Below are 19,377 nucleotides of genomic sequence, written 5' to 3'. Positions count from 1 at the left end.
ATCACAGATATCAGTTGGCTGAACATCCTTGCATTTTCCCTGAAGCGCAATGTCAGAGGGTCTTTAGAGGACCTGCTGAAGCTGTTAAGGTTATGTAGTGGGGATATGCTGCAAGCATCCCAGGTAGCAAGTACATGCTAGAGACGGCATTTGTAGACAAATCAGAAAACAATCATTATTGTGTTTATCCTTGCATTGGTCCTTCAATATCAAAGATTTACAATTATCAACCCAAACTGTGAGACAATGGGACTGCCCAGACCTTAGGAATCATAACAAAACTGTGCAAAAGGTGAGATAGCTAAAAATAACGAACAGAGCATTTTGGGCATAAAAGGGTCATCTCCAGTTTTGGACTTGCCCAATTTTTACCTTATAAATGGCATGGTACCTGATTATATGCATTGTGTTGTAACAGGTCTAGCCTGCTACTAGTTGTTCCATTCCTTACCTATAGGGGGCAACCTTCAGGGTGTTGAAGGTATATAAGGTAGTAGACTTGTAGAAAAAAAGAAAATGGCTTCCACCTGAGTTTGTGGTATACCAGGGTTTGTGCTAGCTTCAGTGAAAGGCCTCTTGATGGGAAACTGTTGTTTCTATTGCCATTGTGAGTATTTCTACTGTTATGCTTTGACTTTATATGAAAGACTCTTATATTTCTGGCACTGTTTGTGTACTATTAATGAATACAAACTTATAATTGAGTTCATTTTGTATTTATAGAAGGGCCTTTTGTGTCAGTCCCATTGCATGCTTAAAGTGTAATACGGACAATGGATTAAAACGATGATTGGATGAATGCAGTTATCTTTATTTGAGGAGATGGCGATGGAGATGCTGTAAAGCACTCTGAAGACTCAACAAAATACGGATAAACTCATCAATTCCTTGCAAGAACATTTTTGCTTTTGCCATCAGTGTTGCTGGCCTTCTTAAAACTGGACATCTACCCAGATAAGATTGTTTGTTTGTTTTTGTTTTTCAGTTGGAATTCCCTAAACTATGTTGTTCAATGACTTGTCACATTGTAATGCTGAATATCACTGAGGTATCATATGTAATGAGGGTAAAAGTAGGTGAGTTTTATATAAATAACTCTAAGCAAAGAGATTGTTTTCTGGCTGCCTTATTTTACTGAGTGGTCTGGATCATCACTTATGTGTCTTGTAGTGCTTCAAGTACTTCATTCTTGTAATGCTTATCATTACAGAGCCTTATACCTTCGCAAAAACAAGGACATGACTGACAAAGAAATTGTTCATGCCATACTACGGAACTGCAACCCGAGGCTGGCTAGTTTGCTGCGAGGTAATGTAAAAGGAGTAAGTGAGCTAGTACGAATTGGTACACAAATTGAAAGAGATTTTGAAGAGTCTATAAGATACTGGAACCAAGTGAATTCAGAGTCACAACAGCGGAAGACCAATATTGCAAGGGAAGCAACAGCTAAGCCGTCATCAGCTAACACTCGGATAATGCAGCCTGTAAAGAGTGTTGATCAACCAGAAATGATTACTCTCCCTATTATTCTCCGGGGCAGATTCTTTCAAGCAATGGTTGACACAGGTAGCACTTTGTCTTTTATTCAAGAAGCCTTCTGGAAACAGTTACGAGGGCAAGAACCTTGTAAAACCAACAATGGTCAGTCATTTTTGTTAGCCAACGGTCAGATACAGGAGGCCATTGGCAAGGTGGTATGGGAGTGTGAATTACAAGACAGGAAAATGGATGTCACATTGTATATAATGCGTGATACTAACTTGACTGTACCTCTTATCCTTGGAATGGATTTTCTATGGTCTTCTGGGATTGTTCTTGACTTTAGAAGATCCCAATAACGCCTAACAAGGTCAGAAGAGGGTGGCGATAAAGAGGTAACTTTTCCTTTGATGATACCTGAATCCTGTGCAAGCCTACACTTCTATCTTGCTATACCCTTGCCTGGGTCTACAGAAGACACCCAACGATCTATACATGATCTGGTAATAAAAGCCAACACTAACCAACAGAAGAGTTTGTTAGAGGAGTTGATGCTTAACTGGCCCACAGTTTGCACAAATGAAATTGGTCGAACGAGTATAGTTAAACATCGCATTATTACCACAGACGAGGTCCCTATGAGGAAAAGACCAAATAGACTGTCGAGAAAAGCAACACTTTGTTGACAAAGAAATCCAAGAGTTACTGGATAAGAAAATTGTACGTCCTTCTATTTCCCCATGGGCTTCCCATGTAGTGGTGGTACCAAAAAAAGATGGAGGATCAAGATTATGTATTGACTATCGAGGGTTGAACACAAAAACTCATCTGGATGCCTACCCAATGCCACAAATACAAGACATCTTGGAATCTTTACATGGTGTCTCAGTGTTTAGTGCTCTTGACCTTAAGACTGGCTACTGGCAAATGGAGAAGGAACAGGACAGTATACAGAAGACAGCTTTTGTTACCTCTGCAGGATTATTTGAATTTTTACGTTTACCATTTGGCCTTAAAAATGCTGCCGCATCGTTCCAGAGATTCATGGAGCATGTGCTCATGGAACTAAGAGGAAAATGCTGTCTGATTTATATAGACGATGTGGTGATCTACTCAGAGAATGAGGAAAAACATCAACAACCCCTCCACCAAGTTTTTCGCTGTCTCTCTAATGCAGGGTTGACATTGAATTTGAAGAAGTGCAATTTTTTCCAGAGGTCACTAACATTTTTAGGTCATGTGATCTCAGGTGAAGGAGTAAAGACTGATCCGGCCAAAGTATCAGCAGTCTGTGAATTTCCTGTTCCTCAGTCACTCAGAGATTTGCAACGTTTTCTAGGTTTGGCAGGATGGTACTATAGATTTATTTCTAAGTTTTCTGAAAAGTCTGCTCCTCTTCATGCACTTAAACAACAGAATGCAACGTGGGCTTGGACAAATGAATGTCATAAAGCATTTGAAACCATCAAGCAAGACCTCACGAATGCTCCTGTACTTGTTCCTCCTGACTTGTTGAAGTCTTTTAAAGTTCAGACCGATGCAAGTGAAATTGGCTTGGGAGCAGTGCTGACACAAGATTCTGAAGGAGAAGAACATGTAGCATATTCCTCTCGGTTGTTGCGAGGACCAGAAAAAGCCTATTCGGTCTCTGAAAAAGAATGTCTGGCAGTGATTTGGGCAGTGGAGAAATGGAGGACATATTTGGAGGGACGACCATTTGAAGTTGTTACGGATCACTCTGCTTTGATCTGGGTGTTTCAACACCCCAAGCTATCCTCAAGACTTACTCGATGGACCATTCGGTTACAGGGCTTTCAATTTACGGTCAAGTACCGAAAAGGTCAAACCAACGTGGTACCAGATGTTATTGTCTAGAAGTATAGAGCCATCAGGAATGTTGACAGTACTTAAAGCTGTGAAGTCATCAGTAAAACCAGCTAACTTACCAGTCGACCTTTCCCAACTTACTGACGCACAGAAGAATGATCCTGAAGTACAAGAAATGGAAAAGAAAGTGGATGCACAGGTTAAGGGAGACAATACATGGGTAAGATACCTGTATGAGAATGGATTGCTGTTCCGCAGTGTCCCCAGCAGTCTTCAAGGGGCGAAACTACAATTAATCATTCCAACTTCTCTCCGCCATGAATTCTTACAGTACGCCCATGACAATCCTTTAAGTGGACATCTTGGGAGAATGAAGACACTTCTCAGGCTGTTACAAGTTGCATATTGGCCTAGTGTAAGAGCAGATGTATGTAAGTACTGTAAGAATTGATAAGTCTGTCAAAAGTACAAACTTAACCTGTCTAAACTTTCAGGACATTTACAATCTACACCAGTGGTGGAGCCAGGTTATATGCTGGGAGTGGATCTGATGGGACCTTTTCCAAAGAGTGGAAAGCAGAATGAACATCTGTTTGTGGTGGTAGACTACTGTTCAAAGTGGGTGGAGTTATTTCCCTTACGTACGGCTAAAGCACCACCAATAGCTCGCATCTTAGTTGAAGAAATTTTTACTAGATGGGGAACTCCGGCTTACCTTGTATCCGACCGTGGAGCACAGTTCACATCACAACTAATAAATCTAGTGTGCAAACAAGAGCACCACAGACGATGGGACAGATGGTTGGCCGAGTTCAGATTTGCAATTAACACAGCATGGCATGAAAGTACTGCATTTACACCTGCTGAGGTAGCCCTAGGACGGAAACTAAAGGGGCCTCTGGAAAGGGCCATCCATTATCCACCTGACCCAAGTAGCTCTACCTATGAAGTATTAGAAAGACAGCAAAACTTGATCCAATTGGTAAGGGAGAATGTAGGAAAAGCCCAGACTAAACAAAAACGTTATTACAATCAGAAAAGAAAATCGACACTTCCAAGTAGGTGATATAGTTTGGGTCCGTGCTCATCCGTTGTCCAATTCAGAAGAAGGGTTTATGGCAAAACTTTCTGCTAAATGGAAAGGTCCAGCCAAAATTGAGAAGTGTTTGGGCCCTGTAAATTACGCAGTATCATTTCTTGATGATTCTGAAAATAGGGACACTTATCACGTACAGAATTTGAAAAGCCACCATGGGTATGTCAAACCTTTTTCTGACTGGAGGGGTATGTAACAGGTCTAGCCTGCTACTAGTTGTTCCATTCCTTACCTATAGGGGGCAACCTTCAGGGTGTTGAAGGTATATAAGGTAGTAGACTTGTAGAAGAAAAGAAAATGGCTTCCACCTGAGTTTGTGGTGTACCAGGGTTTGTGCTAGCTTCAGTGAAAGGCCTCTTGATGGGAAACTGTTGTTTCTATTGCCATTGTGAGTATTTCTACTGTTATGCTTTGACTTTATATGAAAGACTCTTTTATATTTCTGGCACTGTTTGTGTACTATTAATGAATACAAACTTATAATTGAGTTCATTTTGTATTTATAGAAGGGCCTTTTGTGTCAGTCCCATTGCATGCTTAAAGCGTAATACGGACAGTGGATTAAAACGGTGATTGGATGAATGCAGTTATCTTTATTTGAGGAGATGGCAATGGAGATGCTGTAAAGCACTCTGAAGTCTCAACACAATACGGATAAACTATCAATTCCTTGCAAGAACATTTTTGCTTTTGCCATCAGTGTTGCTGGCCTTCTTAAAACTGGACATCTACCCAGATAAGACTTTGTTTGTTTTTGTTTTTCAGTTGGAATTCCCTAAACTATGTTGTTCAATGACTTGTCACATTGTAATGCTGAATATCACTGAGGTATCATATGTAATGAGGATAAAAGTAGGTGAGTTTTATATAAATAACTCTAAGCAAAGAGATTGTTTTCTGGCTGCCATATTTTACTGAGTGGTCTGGATCATCACTTATGTGAAACCCCCCCAAATTCAGATATATAGCTAGCTTTGATTTAAGTTTGTTCAGAGAGGTTATAGTGTGTTGCTGAGGGTCGATTCCAAAAGCTACAGTAAAGCATGGTATTGGTTTGAACACTGCAAGGATGGATGGAAAACCTTTAGCAATCGAGCCTCCAAGTGTTTTTTCCAGAGTCCCACGATCTAATGTTGAGCGAAGGTTTTTTTAAAAAGCTTACGAATGGCAGAACTGGCTTTTATATGACAGTTTGCCGGTCCTGAATGGGATACTTCCAAACAAGTATCTTTGGCCTATCGTGTGGAGGGCATGAGGATTTTGCTAGGTACGGATATTAGCTAGAAAGACATTAACCATGCTCATGAGGCTCTTTTTACAGAGTCTTGTTAAATTGGAGCTTTATCAGTTCAGTCTTTGTATGGAAAAGATCAGATAACCTGCAATGTGCATTCACTCTTGCATTTAATTAACTAAACTAAATCATTGAAATATACTAATATTATGCAATTTGTATATGTGGTTTGCAGCATATATGCAGATAAATATCACACGTGTTTTTAACAAAACTTTTCCATATGGGAAACATCAAACAAAGTGGCCATTATTTAAAGACAGGTATCACATTTGAAGATGAACATTTCCTCAAAAAATTGATGTCTAAAAGAAATAATAGCGAGTGTGATAAATGACTCAAAGATGTAAGTACAGTTAATCCATAGTCGATGTGATGAACTACACAATGTAGTAGCTCTCCAAGTAGGAAAATAGATTAAAATGTCTAGTAAATAATTTCCCAAAAAGTAGAATGTATTTATGCAAAATTAAATAAAATAAGCAATAAAAAAAAAGAAAACATTTTGACACGCAGATAGAAAACTCAGTTGACGATATAACTTTCTTCTATAATATATAAATCCTTTGATGTAGAAAACATCTGTGCAAGTGTGGGGCATGGTGAAGTGCTGGTTTGTGAAAGGAAGGCGGAGCCAATGAAGGACTGATGTTCGAATCACATACCTGTGTTCAACTGTACTAATTTAATCTGTGTGTGTGTGTGTGTGTTAATGTGTTTGCATTTCGCAATCATGCCTCTCAAATGCCTCTTTCCCAAACATTCCTAGTCTATATATGTATATATATATATGTGTGTGTGTGTGTGTGTGTGTGTGTGTGTGTGTGTGTATACGGTGGCCGGGAAGAGCAAAACACATTAACAAATCCGAAAACAAATTAACAAATCCCAAAACACATTAACAAATCTGAAAACAAATTAACAAATCCCAAAACAAATGAACAAATCCAAAAACACTAACAATTCAGACAACCCGGAAGCGGTTGGTATAGTTTGTGAATGGAAACTTACCGATCATTGGACAAGACACCGGTCATTAAAGATATACAGGTGAATGAAAGGTGTCTCGTCCGATGATGGTAAGTTTCCATTCACAAACTATAATCATCGGACGAGACACCTTTCATTCACCTGTATATCTTTAATGACCGGTGTCTTGTCCAATGATCGGTAAGTTTCCATTCACAAACTATACCAACCGCTTCCGGGTTGTCTGAATCGGTGCACGAAACACATTAACAAATCCGAAAACACAAAGACATTTCGGACAACCCGGAAGCTGTTGGTATAGTTTGTCATTGTACAAGACACCTGTCACTCAAGGTATACATGAAGTTCAACAGTCTGCCACAGGGAAAAGTTGGAATGGATGGATGGAATGGATTACTGTGGATTAATTCTGTTATTTTTCTTATATTTAAACGGAGAACTTTACACATTACACATAAGATTCCATACCTGTATATCTTGAGTGACAGGTGTCTTGTCCAATGATCGGTAAGTTTCCATTCAAAAACGATACACTACCATTTCTGGGTTGTCTGACTTGTCGTTGTGTTTTCTGACTTGTCGTTGTGTTTTCAGATTTGTTAATTTGTTTTCGGATTTGTTAATGTGTTTTGCACTTCTCTACCACCGTATATATACCATTCTGATCAAAACAGCTACCCCTGCACACCATAGCAGAAGTCCAGAAATTCAAGTTCGGTCCAGTACCACCTGCAGAGAGGGAACAAGATCATATAAATCAAGGTCAGATTCAGGTGTGCAATATTAACCTCTCCACTGTAAACCACTCCCCCTTCCTGAAATACTGGAATACCTAGGATACATTTGGATGCAGATTTAGATTTAGTGATTTTCTCTGTTCAGTTGTGCCAGTGTGTGGAGGGTTCTGATTAGCAAGAGGCAGGAGTTACCTTCTAATCAGGGAAGGGAAAAAGAGACAAACACTATGTACTGCTCTGGGTGTGATTTAGACTAACAGCTGGCACAAACTGGATACTAAAAACAGTGTCATGAAAACATTTTGACTACTTCGAATGTTCATAGCTAGCTATTATAACTGACTAAGCAAAATAAGATGATGGAAAGTTCTCTAGGTAGCTAGAGGTGGAGTTTTTGTGTACAAGGTGTAAACGCAACCATTTCAACATTTGTGTGGTTCACCTTTATAACTTCAAGTGCCCAGATTCTACCCAACACATATTCCTTACTTCATGTTGTTTGGTTTGTCTGTTATCCTTTAAAACATGCTGTTATCAAGTTTTACCTTCACATCCAGCTTCAGCTCTGAGTATACAGTATGAACGCCCACACTGGCTTTTTCTAATGGGAAGAAATCTTGAAATATTATACTGAACAAAATCTGGAAATAACATCATAGCTAATTAAAACATAATAACAAATGGAAGGATTCAGATGATAACTGACATTAAGTCTTGACTTGCTGTACCTTTATTTGCTTCTGAGTTCTTCTTTGGTTTTATTTCAATAGTAGCGTAAGTCACATCACTAACACTGTGTTCAGCATCTGCAGTAGTAAAGAATAACACCATGAACAACCTTGGAATACATCAGTCAATAAAATCACATATACCACAAGAGCCTGATTAGGAAACAACCTCTAATGTAATAATAAATTCAAATAAAATAAACCAACAATTAAGCAATAACAATAACTTATCCCAACATCCCATCGTTGATTATTTTCTTAATCGAAAGCACCGTATTAATTTTGATTATTATTAATAATAATAATAATAATACTTTATTTATAAAGCACTTTAAAAACAGCCACCATAAAAGTGCTGTACACCATAAAATGCAGATAATTAAATAAATAAATAAAATAATAGCAATAATAATTCATGGTTGTACAAAAGCCAGAGAATAAAAATAAGATTTCAGTCATTTTTTAAACATGGAAACAGTGGATGCCTGCCTGATGTGCGGAAGCAAGTTGTTCCATAGCCTAGGAGCAGACCTGTGCGAATGGGCATGAGTGTAAGTGTGGAGCAGTTCAGTAAGGTACGATGGGGTGAGGCCATTTAATGATTTAAAAACAAATAAAAGAACTTTGAATTAAACCTTGACATATACAGGCAGCCAGTGGAAGCAAATTAAGTGAAAAGTCTAATGGCCCCAAAACCAAGTCCTGTGGATCCCCGTAGGACAAAAAAGCAGTGGAGGATTCAATACCAGCAAGACCCACAGAAAAAAGTTATATTTGTTAAGTAGGACCTAAACCACTCTAAAACAGGGCAACGAATACCAATCACAATTTGATCTAGGCGGGATATTAGAATGTGAATTAGAATGGTTAACTGTGTCAAAGGCAGCAGTTAGATATAGCAGGATGAGGATCACAGTCACCAGCATCAGACACAATGAGGATGCCATTAAAAGCCCTTAACAAAGCTGACACTGTGCTATGCAATGTTTTAAAGCCGGATTGTAAAACATCCAATATGTTGTGTTCATCCAAAACAGACTTCAATAGTGTATATACATTTTTTTTCTAAAACCTTAGAAAGGAAGGGCAGTCTGGAGGTAGGCCTGAAGTTAGCTAGCACAGAGTGATCGAGACCACGTTTCTTGATATGTGGTTGTACTACTGCATGTTTAAGATCAGTAGGAACCACACCAGAGGATAAACTGTTGCTAATGATATTGAGAACCAAATGCCCTATACAAGGTAAAACCTCTTTAAACAATCGAGGGGTAGCAGAATCACAGGGAGAACCCGAAGGGTTAATATGGCCCTTTAAATGTGATATAGTTGCCGGTTGTAAACAGTCAAAAAAAAACAAGGGGTCAGTAACAGTAGGAGAGATAAGAGGCCTGATAGTGGCAACCTTATCCACAAAAAAAACTGGAGAAACTTATTGCACAACTCAGAGGAGGCTTCCAAGCAAGCAGACTGTGAGGCATTAAGAACAGAGTCAATTGTATTAAAAAGCACACATGGGTTATGATAGATAGAGGAAATTAAGGAAGCAAAATTATGTCTTCTGGCCTCTTTAATAGAGTTCTTAAAATTATGCCAACAGTCTGTCTCATGTCATAACCACTGTGATGGCTGACTGACTAGTGTGATATGGGAGAAAATCCAAGCTTATGAGACATGTGGTGGAAGCTTGGGCACAATGTAATAGATGACTAAATATATTGAAGTGTTTCACTTTATTAAAAATACTCTACCATTGTTCCTATATGACTTCTTTTTCTCTGTGTAAGTGGCTTCACCTGAGCACAGTGCGATGTGTTAGTCTTCTTCTACAAGACACTTCCGTACTTTATTGCATAGAGTAAATCTAGGGTTAACCTAGTAATGCAAGAGGAAATGTCGGAAATGAAATAGCTCAAAAACCCATCCACAGCAGCATAAATATGAACACTTCCTACAGAAAACAGAAGAAATATTCCAAAGACCATGAATGGACATTTTAAAATCCAATGTAGAAATAAACAGTCATTGAGACAGTGTCTGACCAGCCTGAAGTGGTGTGTGTCCTAACTGAGAGTCTTCAGCTCCTGACCGGTTCTGATTCAGTTCTGATGTCTGATTGGTTTTCTGCTTTTCTATAGAGAAGAGAGAGAGAGAGAGACAGATTCTACATCTGAACAGGTTGTAAATACTAATGGTCTTGTGCACATGCAGCTCTGTAGGGTAACTACATAAAAACACTCAAGTCAACAGTGAAATATAATAATTATAATTATCACTATAAGTATAATTTAAAATAATATTATTGTAGATAGGTTATTATTTCCACATTCTGGATCTGATTCTGAATTTAAATGTCAAATATTATTATTATTATTTTTTTTTTAAGTTAAAATTTCTGTATTAATTAATATTTGCAGAATGCCCCATGATCAGAATTCTGATTATATTCTGTAGAACTGAGTGGAAAGATTTACCAAACCTTTCTTTATTTTGCAGCACCACAGCAGGATGATTAATAAAATGAACAAAAATGCCAAACTCAGTCCCAAAGCCAGTCCTACTGTTCTGCTAGTGGACCTAGGACCTGAGACAGAAGAAAGGAAGAGAACAGAATTTAAGATGTTGAACATTGTACATCAAAACCGTGCCATTAATGGAAAATCATATCAGAAGTAATAGATTTCTCACGTCTGACTGAGACCCAGCTTTTCAGTGACTTTCTACTCTGTGGATGTTTACACTGGTAGAAACCTTCATCTGACTTTGAGACAGTTTGGATGATCATCTCTCCTGTAGTCTGTTTCTGGAGAACTGATCCATCTTTATAGAAATCAGCTCGGAGGTTTGAGGCATTAGGTGTACGATATAAACAGCGTAGAGTCAGAGGATGTCCCTCAGTCACAGGATGGACAGGACTCTCCAGGATCACATCACCATCTAGAAATCATTTTCATTGTGAAAACAAAACTCATTAGTGTGTTTTGTGGTCTGGAATTGAATGAAAACTCTTTCAATAAGGACTGAAAAGCCAGAGGCACACAAATAGGATATGCAGTCGCAAAATGGTAATCTATGGTAAAACCTTAATAAAACGTTATATATAAGGAAAGATTATTTGCTAAAGAAATACCGAAAGGAAACATTTGAAATGAGTTCATTCAAAATTAGTTTGATCTCATATGAAGAGATCATCTGCCAAGCCTCTGACAAGCCTCTGTCACTGACAAATGAACAAAATGATCATCATGAGGAGCAAAGCATTTAAATTTAGCTTTCCACCACCAAGCACAACATAGTTATTCAATTCAATTCAATTCAATCCAAATGTATTTGTATAGTGCTTTTAACAATGGACATCGTCTCGAAGCAGATTTACAGAACATAAGAACAATGCAAAAGTTTAATACTATGCAAATGGGGAATGGAGTGTGGTCACTTCGGGGTGGGGGTGGTGGTGGGGGGGGGTTGTTCAACACTGATCTTGCACCCCTCAGCAAATGTTTACTATGTACTGTGCTCCAATGTAAACCTAGAGATGTGGCATTAAGTGTCCAGAAATCAGTTAAGTGTCTCTTGTTGAACAGTTTTTCTCCCAGTTGGAATGTTGGGATGGAATTTTGGATATTTCTGAATATTTTGTACTGAAACATTTTTCTTTTCCTTTAACATTAAACACACTACATGAAGACTCACCATGCACTGTGATGTTGACAGGATTACTGTTTTCTCCAGATTCAGACACACACCAGTAAACTCCAGTGTAGGATGTGGAGAGGAAGCTGATGTTACATGTAGATCCTGTAACTGATCCCCAGTGTGAACAATCTAACACTCTTTCAGTGTGTGTGTATCGTCTCACTGTCCATCCAGTAGACTTACTCTGGTCCTCACAGCTCAGTGAGAGAGAGTCATTAGTAAAGTGTTGAGTTCTGCTGGGATTGATGATCAGAGAGACTGGAGGAGATTCACCTTAAACACATTATGATTCACATTTATTATTATGATTGTGTTTTCATGACATAAATTGCACTGAACACATTTACACCTCGTTTAATTATGTGGTGCTATTTGAATGAGGTACAATAATCTAATTGGATAATAATTGGCAACCTCCTTACTCAGGTTGAATATAAAGATTTTTAAACAAATCATGTTACTATAGTTGACATTCCAACACACCAGTGTGAATTTTCCTCACCAGTGATCCATAGTGGTTGTACATTGCTGTACTTTGAGTAAAGAGCTGGTTCTACTATCTCTCCTCTGCACCTATAAACAGCTGTGTGAGTATTAGCAGCATAACTGAGAGTGTAGGAGCCTCCAGATCCTCTGCTGCTGTCTGACAGGAGCACTGGATTAAATCTGGTAGCACCGTTACTGCCTCTGTAGGGAACAACTGTGTACCAGCTGAATGTCCAGTCTGTAGAGGAGTTTGTAACCTCACAGCTTAGAGTCACTGACTCTCCTTCATTCAGCCAGCGCTGTGAAGATACACTCAGTACTGCTTGTGGTATATCTGTTACACAGAAAATACACAACTGTAAAATTGTTACATTTACCTCATTTGAACATTTTTGTCGGATAAAAAGTGAAAGTTAAGCAATTGAAACAAGATTGTAAGTGTCATAAAATCCAGATGTTGTTGCCACAGACTCACCTGATACAATCAGTGTAACTGCATCACTGATCTCCGAGCTTGTAGATTTATCTTTATGTCCTCTGCAGGTGTAGTTACCACTGTCAGAGGCTTTAACGGACTTGATACTGAACTCTTGCATTGTGCTGTCTTTACTGCCTCTGCCTTCTCCCTCTTGGTAGAGTAGAGTATTATTCTTATACCAGCTGTATGTCCACTCAGTGGGCAGTCCCTGTATGTCACATCTGAAAGTAACACCTCTGTCGCCAATGAACACATGCGCAGCAGGTTTTATGGACACCACAGCTTTAAGAATCTCTGTAAAATAAATATGGTGATAATGAACTATAAATGCAGTCTACAGAGATGATCAGAATCATTTCACATAACACTATGAAAAATGTAATTAAGCATAAAGGTTTTAGAGTCATAACTAAAGAGTCACATGAAAGTAAAGCTAAACTATGCATTACTTTCCGTACTACAGTTTTGTCGGTCGTTTTTTTCTCGTTGTATAATGCTATTTATTTTGACTGAAATATTTCCAAAATGGAAAATCAAGAGCAAAACGATGTGAGTGGATTCACCAAGAAATACAGTCAAACTCAACACAAGAAGAACTGAGTTAAAGTAACTTCCTTTTTTTTACAGACATGAAATGATATTGATAAAAACAAAAAAACACACACACAAAAAAAACAGACAAACTCAATATAGTATTGAACAAAACATAATGTCTCTTCTCTAATTCAATTAAACATGTACACGATAATACAATATATACATATATAAGTCACCTTCAGCTTGTGCTGCTGGTATAAGTGAAATCAGCCCTAAAAAAGAACAGAAAAACAGAACATGATGTTATCATGTAAAAGATCCGGAGACATCTACAGATCTACCAGCTCCAGTTGGACTCTGTGATACTAAGAGGAGATCTGAACTCCATGTGATCCTTACACCAATACAGCATTTGTCAGACTGTATATTTATAATCACACCCTCTAGTGTCACCCATATGAGGATGAGGTTCCCCTTTGAGTCTGGTTCCTCTCAAGGTTTCTTCCTTACCAGTTTAAGGGAGTTTTTCCTTGCCACTGCTGCCTGAGTCACCTCAGACTTGCTCAATGGGGATAAATACATATACATACGTACATACTTGCATACATACATACTGTGAACTATATATATCTTGAATTTTTATTATATTCATTCTTATGTTTACCTTCTGCTCTATGTTTATGTTCTGTAAAGCTGCTTTGAGACAATGTCCATTGTAAAAAGCGCTATACAAATAAACTTGAATTGAATTGAATTGAATATTCAGTGTACGATAAAACACTGCGTATATTACATACAGTGATGCACTGATCCCTAGTCACACAAAGCGTAATTCATTTCAGAAAAGTAAGCAAGACCACAGTTAATGTATGTGTAGGTGAGCATCAGACAGTCACCCTGTACCATCTCACACACCTAGCTTTACATTTCCTTTTAAATATTCAAATGTGAACAAGAATGATCAATTTTCATTTTGACCAATTTTCAGCATTGCAGTCAGTTTTAAATCAGTTTATTTCTCTCACATATCCCACCACCTCCTCTTATTCACTGCCGAACTAAACTAAAAAGAGAAGTTAATCCAGAACAGCCAACAAACGCACTGATCCACCCGAGACATCATGATGAAGTACACACAATGTCCTAATTACACAATAAGCTCATCACACAGGACATTCATACTGCAGATGAACAACTTTATACCCCATCACTCACTCTAATGAAGACACAAAGAGAACATAGAGAACATTTACTCACAGAGTATCACAGGATGTGGACTGAACTCCATCCTGTCCCTCTAATGACTGACTGACTGACAGAGCAGAGGTGTGTGTTAGAGTTACCACATCCTGTGTTCTCACAGCAAGAGACAGAGTGAGAGAGAGAGAGAGAGAGAGAGAGAGAGAGAGATGGTGTGTGCTTCAACTTCTCTTTTATTACATACATTTCTGTGCTTGTTCCTTCCTCTTACAAGAAAAAATCACTTGCTTTTTTTCACCCACTTAGTCACATACAAAAATGTAGAAATAATAGCAGAGGAGGTCAATGGATTTTGTCTTGGATATTATAAAAAAAATATTTTTAGATATCCACATTTTCGTTGTCCATAGATTGAACACATTTTCACTGGGCGTAACTGTATGTGGAAATGTATTGTAGATTTGACAATAATTTATTGCCAACCTTCCCTGTAAAGTACTGTAAAGCATGGTTGGAAAAAATATATGATCCAACACATTTGGAAGTTTGTTTAATTTAAAGGTAAAAGTGGTTGAATCAATGCACATTTGTAGATGTAATTGTGGTGAATCAGTGATTAAAGCTTTGAGTTACAGAGCAATATTTTGCACACAAGGCCGAGTCTAGCCTGCAGCCTCATTCCATTTGCCCCTAAAAACCCCCCCACCCCGCCGACAACACACACACACACACACACACACACACACACACAAACACACATAGTATGTTGCCACAGCTAGAGTAGATTAAGAAATACACAGTTCAGGAACTTTGGCAATCTATAAGCTTTGGCCAAGTCAAAATGCTACTCTGCACGTGCACCTTCTTATCTTCCTAGAGTATTTGCACTAGACCACTTTTTTCAACATCCTACACTAATTTACAGTTACTGGTTAATTTACACTGCATGTACCATTTGCAATTTAGCAAAATAGTAATATTTTTTATGTTTATTCTCCTACTTTTCATAGGTACTTTATATTTTCTTCATATTACTATGCACCAGTACACCAAGACACATGTCTTGTACATGTAGAACCCACGGTACTTGGCTTTTGTTTCTGGAACACCCTTTGCTGAAAACAAGAAAAGGGTTTTACAGAATGCAAAATAAAATGAAAAACAGGCCATGTTCCTAAAACATGTACAGTATGCTACACAGACATTTTTTATTACCATTAAGAAAACTTTTTTAGAATTACTCAATGAATTCTGCAACAAACTGCAGTTCTGTTCTTTAGAACTCTGAAGCATCTTCCATAATGATTATATCATCCAGTGGCAAAGTTGTTGGCGGGGCTAAATGGGAACGAAAGAAAGACACAAACTCTTTCACTTTTTAAGAATATATCAAATATACATTATTTTAACTCCTTATATCCTTTATCTCTGTAAATATACTTTTCTTAGCAATGAGTTAGATTTCAGGCCACATTGCAGAACAGCATCGGTTAAAGTAGTAAATGACATTTTATTGACCAGGGCTGCTTTCTTTTCCATGTACTAACTGATCTCAATGCAGCATTCTATACTATAAATAAATAAGATTTCCCACTTACAAACAATGGAGAGATCTGCAATTGAATCTGTAAAACAAATCCAGAAAATCACATTGTATGATTTTTAAATAATTAATTTCCCTTTTATTGCATGAAATAAGTATTTGATACAATAGAAAAATAGAACTTGATATTTGGTATGGAAACCTTTGTTTACAGTTACAGAGGTCAGACTTTTCCTGTAGTTCTTACCAGGTTTGCACACACTGCAGCTGGCTGTTTGTTTGGGGTCATTGTCATGCTGGAAGACCCAGCCACAACCCATCTTCAATGCTCTTACTGAGGGAAGGAGGTTGTTGCTCAAAATCTCATGATACATGGGCCCATCCATCCTCCCTTCAATATGATGCAGACATCCTGTCCCATTTGCAGAAAAGCATTCCAAAGCATGATGTTTCTACCCCATGCTTCACGGTTTTGATGAAGTACCTGGGATTGTACTCATCCTTCTTCTTTCTCCAAACATGGCAAGTGGAGTTTACACCAAAAAGTTCTATTTTGGTCTCATCTGACCACATGACCTTCTCCCATGCTTCCCCTGGATCATCCAGATGGTCTTTGTCAAACTTCAGATTGGCCTGGATATGTGCTGGCTTGAGGAGGTGGACTTTGCACGTGCTGCAGGATTTTAATCCATGATGGTGTAGTGTGTTACTAATGGTAAACTTTGAGACTGTGGTCCGAGTTCTCTTCGGGTCATTGACCAGGAACTCCCATGTAGGTCTAGGCTGATCCATTACCTTTCTCAGGATCAATGATACTGTCATGACTCCATGAGTCATCTTGGATTTCTTCCATTTTCTAATAACTGCACCAACAGTTGTTGCCTTCTGACCAAGCTGTTTGCCTATTGTCCTGTAGCCCATCCCAGCCTTGTGCAGGTCTACAATTTTGTCCCTAGTTTCCTTAGACAGCTCTTTGGTCTTGCCCATAGTGGAGAGGTTGGAGTCTGATTGATTGAGTGTGTGGACAGGTGTCTTTTTTACAGGTAACAATTTCAAACAGGTGCAATTTTGTTAGGATGACACTCCCTGAACCTGAAGCTCCCTATGTCCTGTCACTTCATTGCTCTGCTCTGCCTAGAAGCCACTGTCATATTTACATTTACATCATTTGGCAGACGCCCTTATCCAGAGCGATGTAGAAAAGTGCTTAAGATTAACTCTGATTCACTAGGTTACGTACTTAAGATACACTGTTCAAAGATTTTTTTATTTATTTATATATATATATATATATATATATATATATATATATATATATATATATATATATATATATATATATATATATATGTGGGATGTGGATGTGCTAGTTGAAGTGTTTCATGAATAAGTAGATATTCACCTGCCGTTTGAAAAAGCCAGTGACTAATAGCCAGAAAATAACTCAGCTGTCTGGACTACGGTGGCCGGGAAGTGCAAAACAAATTAACGAAACCGAAAACACATTGGGTTTTGTTAATTTGGTTTGGGGTTTGTTAATGTGTTTTGGGTTTATGGTTTTGTTAATTTGGTTTGGGTTTTGTTAATGTGTTTTCGGTTTTGTTAATTTGGTTTGGGTTTTGTTAATTTGGTTTGGGTTTTGTTAATGTGTTTTGTGTTTTGTTAATGTGTTTTCGGTTTTGTTAATTCGGTTTGGGTTTTGTTAATTTGGTTTGGGTTTTGTTAATTTGTTTTCGGTTTTGTTAATGTGTTTTCGGTTTTGTTAATTTGGTTTGGGTTTTGTTAATTTGTTTTGCACTTCCCGGCCACCGTACTGGACCCCTAGGGGAAGTTCATTCCACCACCTTGGTGCCAGAACAGAAAAGAGTCTTGAAGTATACTTATCTTTTACCCTGAGGGATGGTGGAACTAGTCGAGCAGTGCTGGTAGATCTGAGGGTGCGGGGTGCAGTGCAAGAAGTGATGAGGGCTTTGAAGTAAGAGAAAGCTGGTCCATTTTTGGCTTTGTAGGCAAGCATCAGTGTTTTGAATCTGATGCGTGCAGCTACCGGAAGCGACTGGAGGGATCGCAACAGCGGGGTGGTATGCAAGAACTTAGGCAGGTTAAAAACAAGCTGTGCATCTGCCTTTTGGATACTTTGCAGAGGACGAATTGCATTCATAGTTAGACCTGTCAGCAGTGCATTGCAGTAGTCATTCTTGAAATGACAAGAGATTGAACGAGTACCTGAGCAGCCTGTGTGGACAGAAATGGCCGAATCCTTCTAATGTTGTAGAGAAGGACCGACATGAGTGTCTCACAATAGCAACATGAGGAAGGATGCAAACCATTCCCATGCTGATCCACAAATCCCAAGACTCCTGAGGGTGGACAAGAGAGATAGTTTGTGGTTGACCATATCAAACACTGCTAAAAGGTCAAGGAGGATGAGGACAAATTACAGTTTGGTTGATCTAGCATGTAGTTTCTCAGAGACATACAAAAGGGCTGTCTCTGTGGAATGAGCTACTTTAAAGCCATACTAGTTGGGATCTTGGAGGGTGTAAGGTGTAAGGTGATCTGGAGGGGAAGCTATGTAAACTCAGATTGTTGTGGGTACCAGGCCTCGCCTGATGCTAGTGGCTGGGAGAGATGACAGCTAAAGTGGTGCAGAGCAAGGGGAATCATGGCTAGAGGGTGGGAGTCCATGCTAGGCTAAAAATAAGCCCTATCTATCTGGATCTTCCATCCATCAAGCTCTCCATCCGACTCAACCAGACTACATGGTATGCGTTTATAGACTGCTATGTCTTTGTATTCACAGAGACATATCCCAGCAAGTTTTCTCAGCGAGTTCCCTAGACGCCATTCAGCTAGACAGTCTCACCTGTTTTCACTCACTCACTCACTCACTCACTCACTCACTCACTCACTCATCTACCGCTTATCCGAAATACCTTGGGTCACAGGGAGCCTGTGCCTATCTCAGGCGTCATCGGGCATCAAGGCAGGATACACCCTGGACGGAGTGCCAACCCATTGCAGGGCACACACACACTCTCATTCACTCACGCAATCACACACTACCGACAATTTTCCAGAGATACCAATTAACCTACCATGCATGTCTTTGGACCGGGGGAGGAAACCGGAGTACCAGGAGGAAACCCCCGATGCATGGGGAAAACATGCAAACTCCACACACACAAGGCGGAGGCGGGAATCGAACCCTGGTGGTGTGAGGCGAACGTGCTAACCACTAAGCCACTGTGCCCCCCACCTGTTTTCATTCCAAATGCAGCTCTCAGCA

General features: G+C 38.9%; 1 protein-coding gene across 3 annotated transcripts; it reads right to left on the bottom strand.

The window, feature by feature from the left end:
* Positions 1–6,930: 6,930 nt before the first annotated feature.
* LOC132849080 (titin-like) lies at positions 6,931–14,677 on the bottom strand. Of its 3 annotated transcripts, XM_060875272.1 has the most exons (11): positions 14,603–14,677; positions 13,582–13,617; positions 12,806–13,102; positions 12,347–12,664; positions 11,842–12,117; positions 10,837–11,085; positions 10,628–10,732; positions 10,191–10,280; positions 8,152–8,229; positions 7,969–8,024; positions 6,931–7,415 (listed from the first exon to the last, which is right to left on the bottom strand). In XM_060875272.1, exons 1-11 carry the CDS (start codon positions 14,631–14,633, stop codon positions 7,395–7,397), a joined length of 1,557 nt encoding a protein of 518 aa, XP_060731255.1. In that variant the 5' UTR covers positions 14,634–14,677; the 3' UTR covers positions 6,931–7,394. The 3 variants fall into 3 exon arrangements, with proteins under 3 accessions (XP_060731255.1, XP_060731254.1, XP_060731256.1); XM_060875271.1 differs by having other exon boundaries at positions 6,931–8,024; XM_060875273.1 differs by lacking the exons at positions 6,931–7,415; positions 7,969–8,024; positions 8,152–8,229 and adding an exon at positions 9,611–10,099.
* Between the last annotated feature and the right edge of the window lie 4,700 nt (positions 14,678–19,377).

Source organism: Tachysurus vachellii, chromosome 7 (genome assembly GCF_030014155.1).
Source record: "Tachysurus vachellii isolate PV-2020 chromosome 7, HZAU_Pvac_v1, whole genome shotgun sequence".
Taxonomy (NCBI): Eukaryota; Metazoa; Chordata; class Actinopteri; order Siluriformes; family Bagridae; genus Tachysurus; species Tachysurus vachellii.
The sequence above is the reverse complement of the archived record's forward strand: the minus strand, read 5'-3'. Positions and strand labels throughout refer to the sequence as shown.

What these genes read in the sequence shown, in the direction of transcription:
- LOC132849080 (XM_060875271.1), bottom strand. Translation starts at nt 14,633, where the DNA reads ATGGAGTTCAGTCCACATCCTGTGATACTCT. An exon ending in AGTTACACTGATTGTATCAG is followed by an intron (nt 12,665 to 12,805) that starts GTGAGTCTGTGG and finishes TCTGTGTAACAG; the next exon opens with ATATACCACAAGCAGTACTG. An exon ending in GTGCTGCAAAATAAAGAAAG is followed by an intron (nt 10,281 to 10,627) that starts GTTTGGTAAATC and finishes TCTTCTCTATAG; the next exon opens with AAAAGCAGAAAACCAATCAG.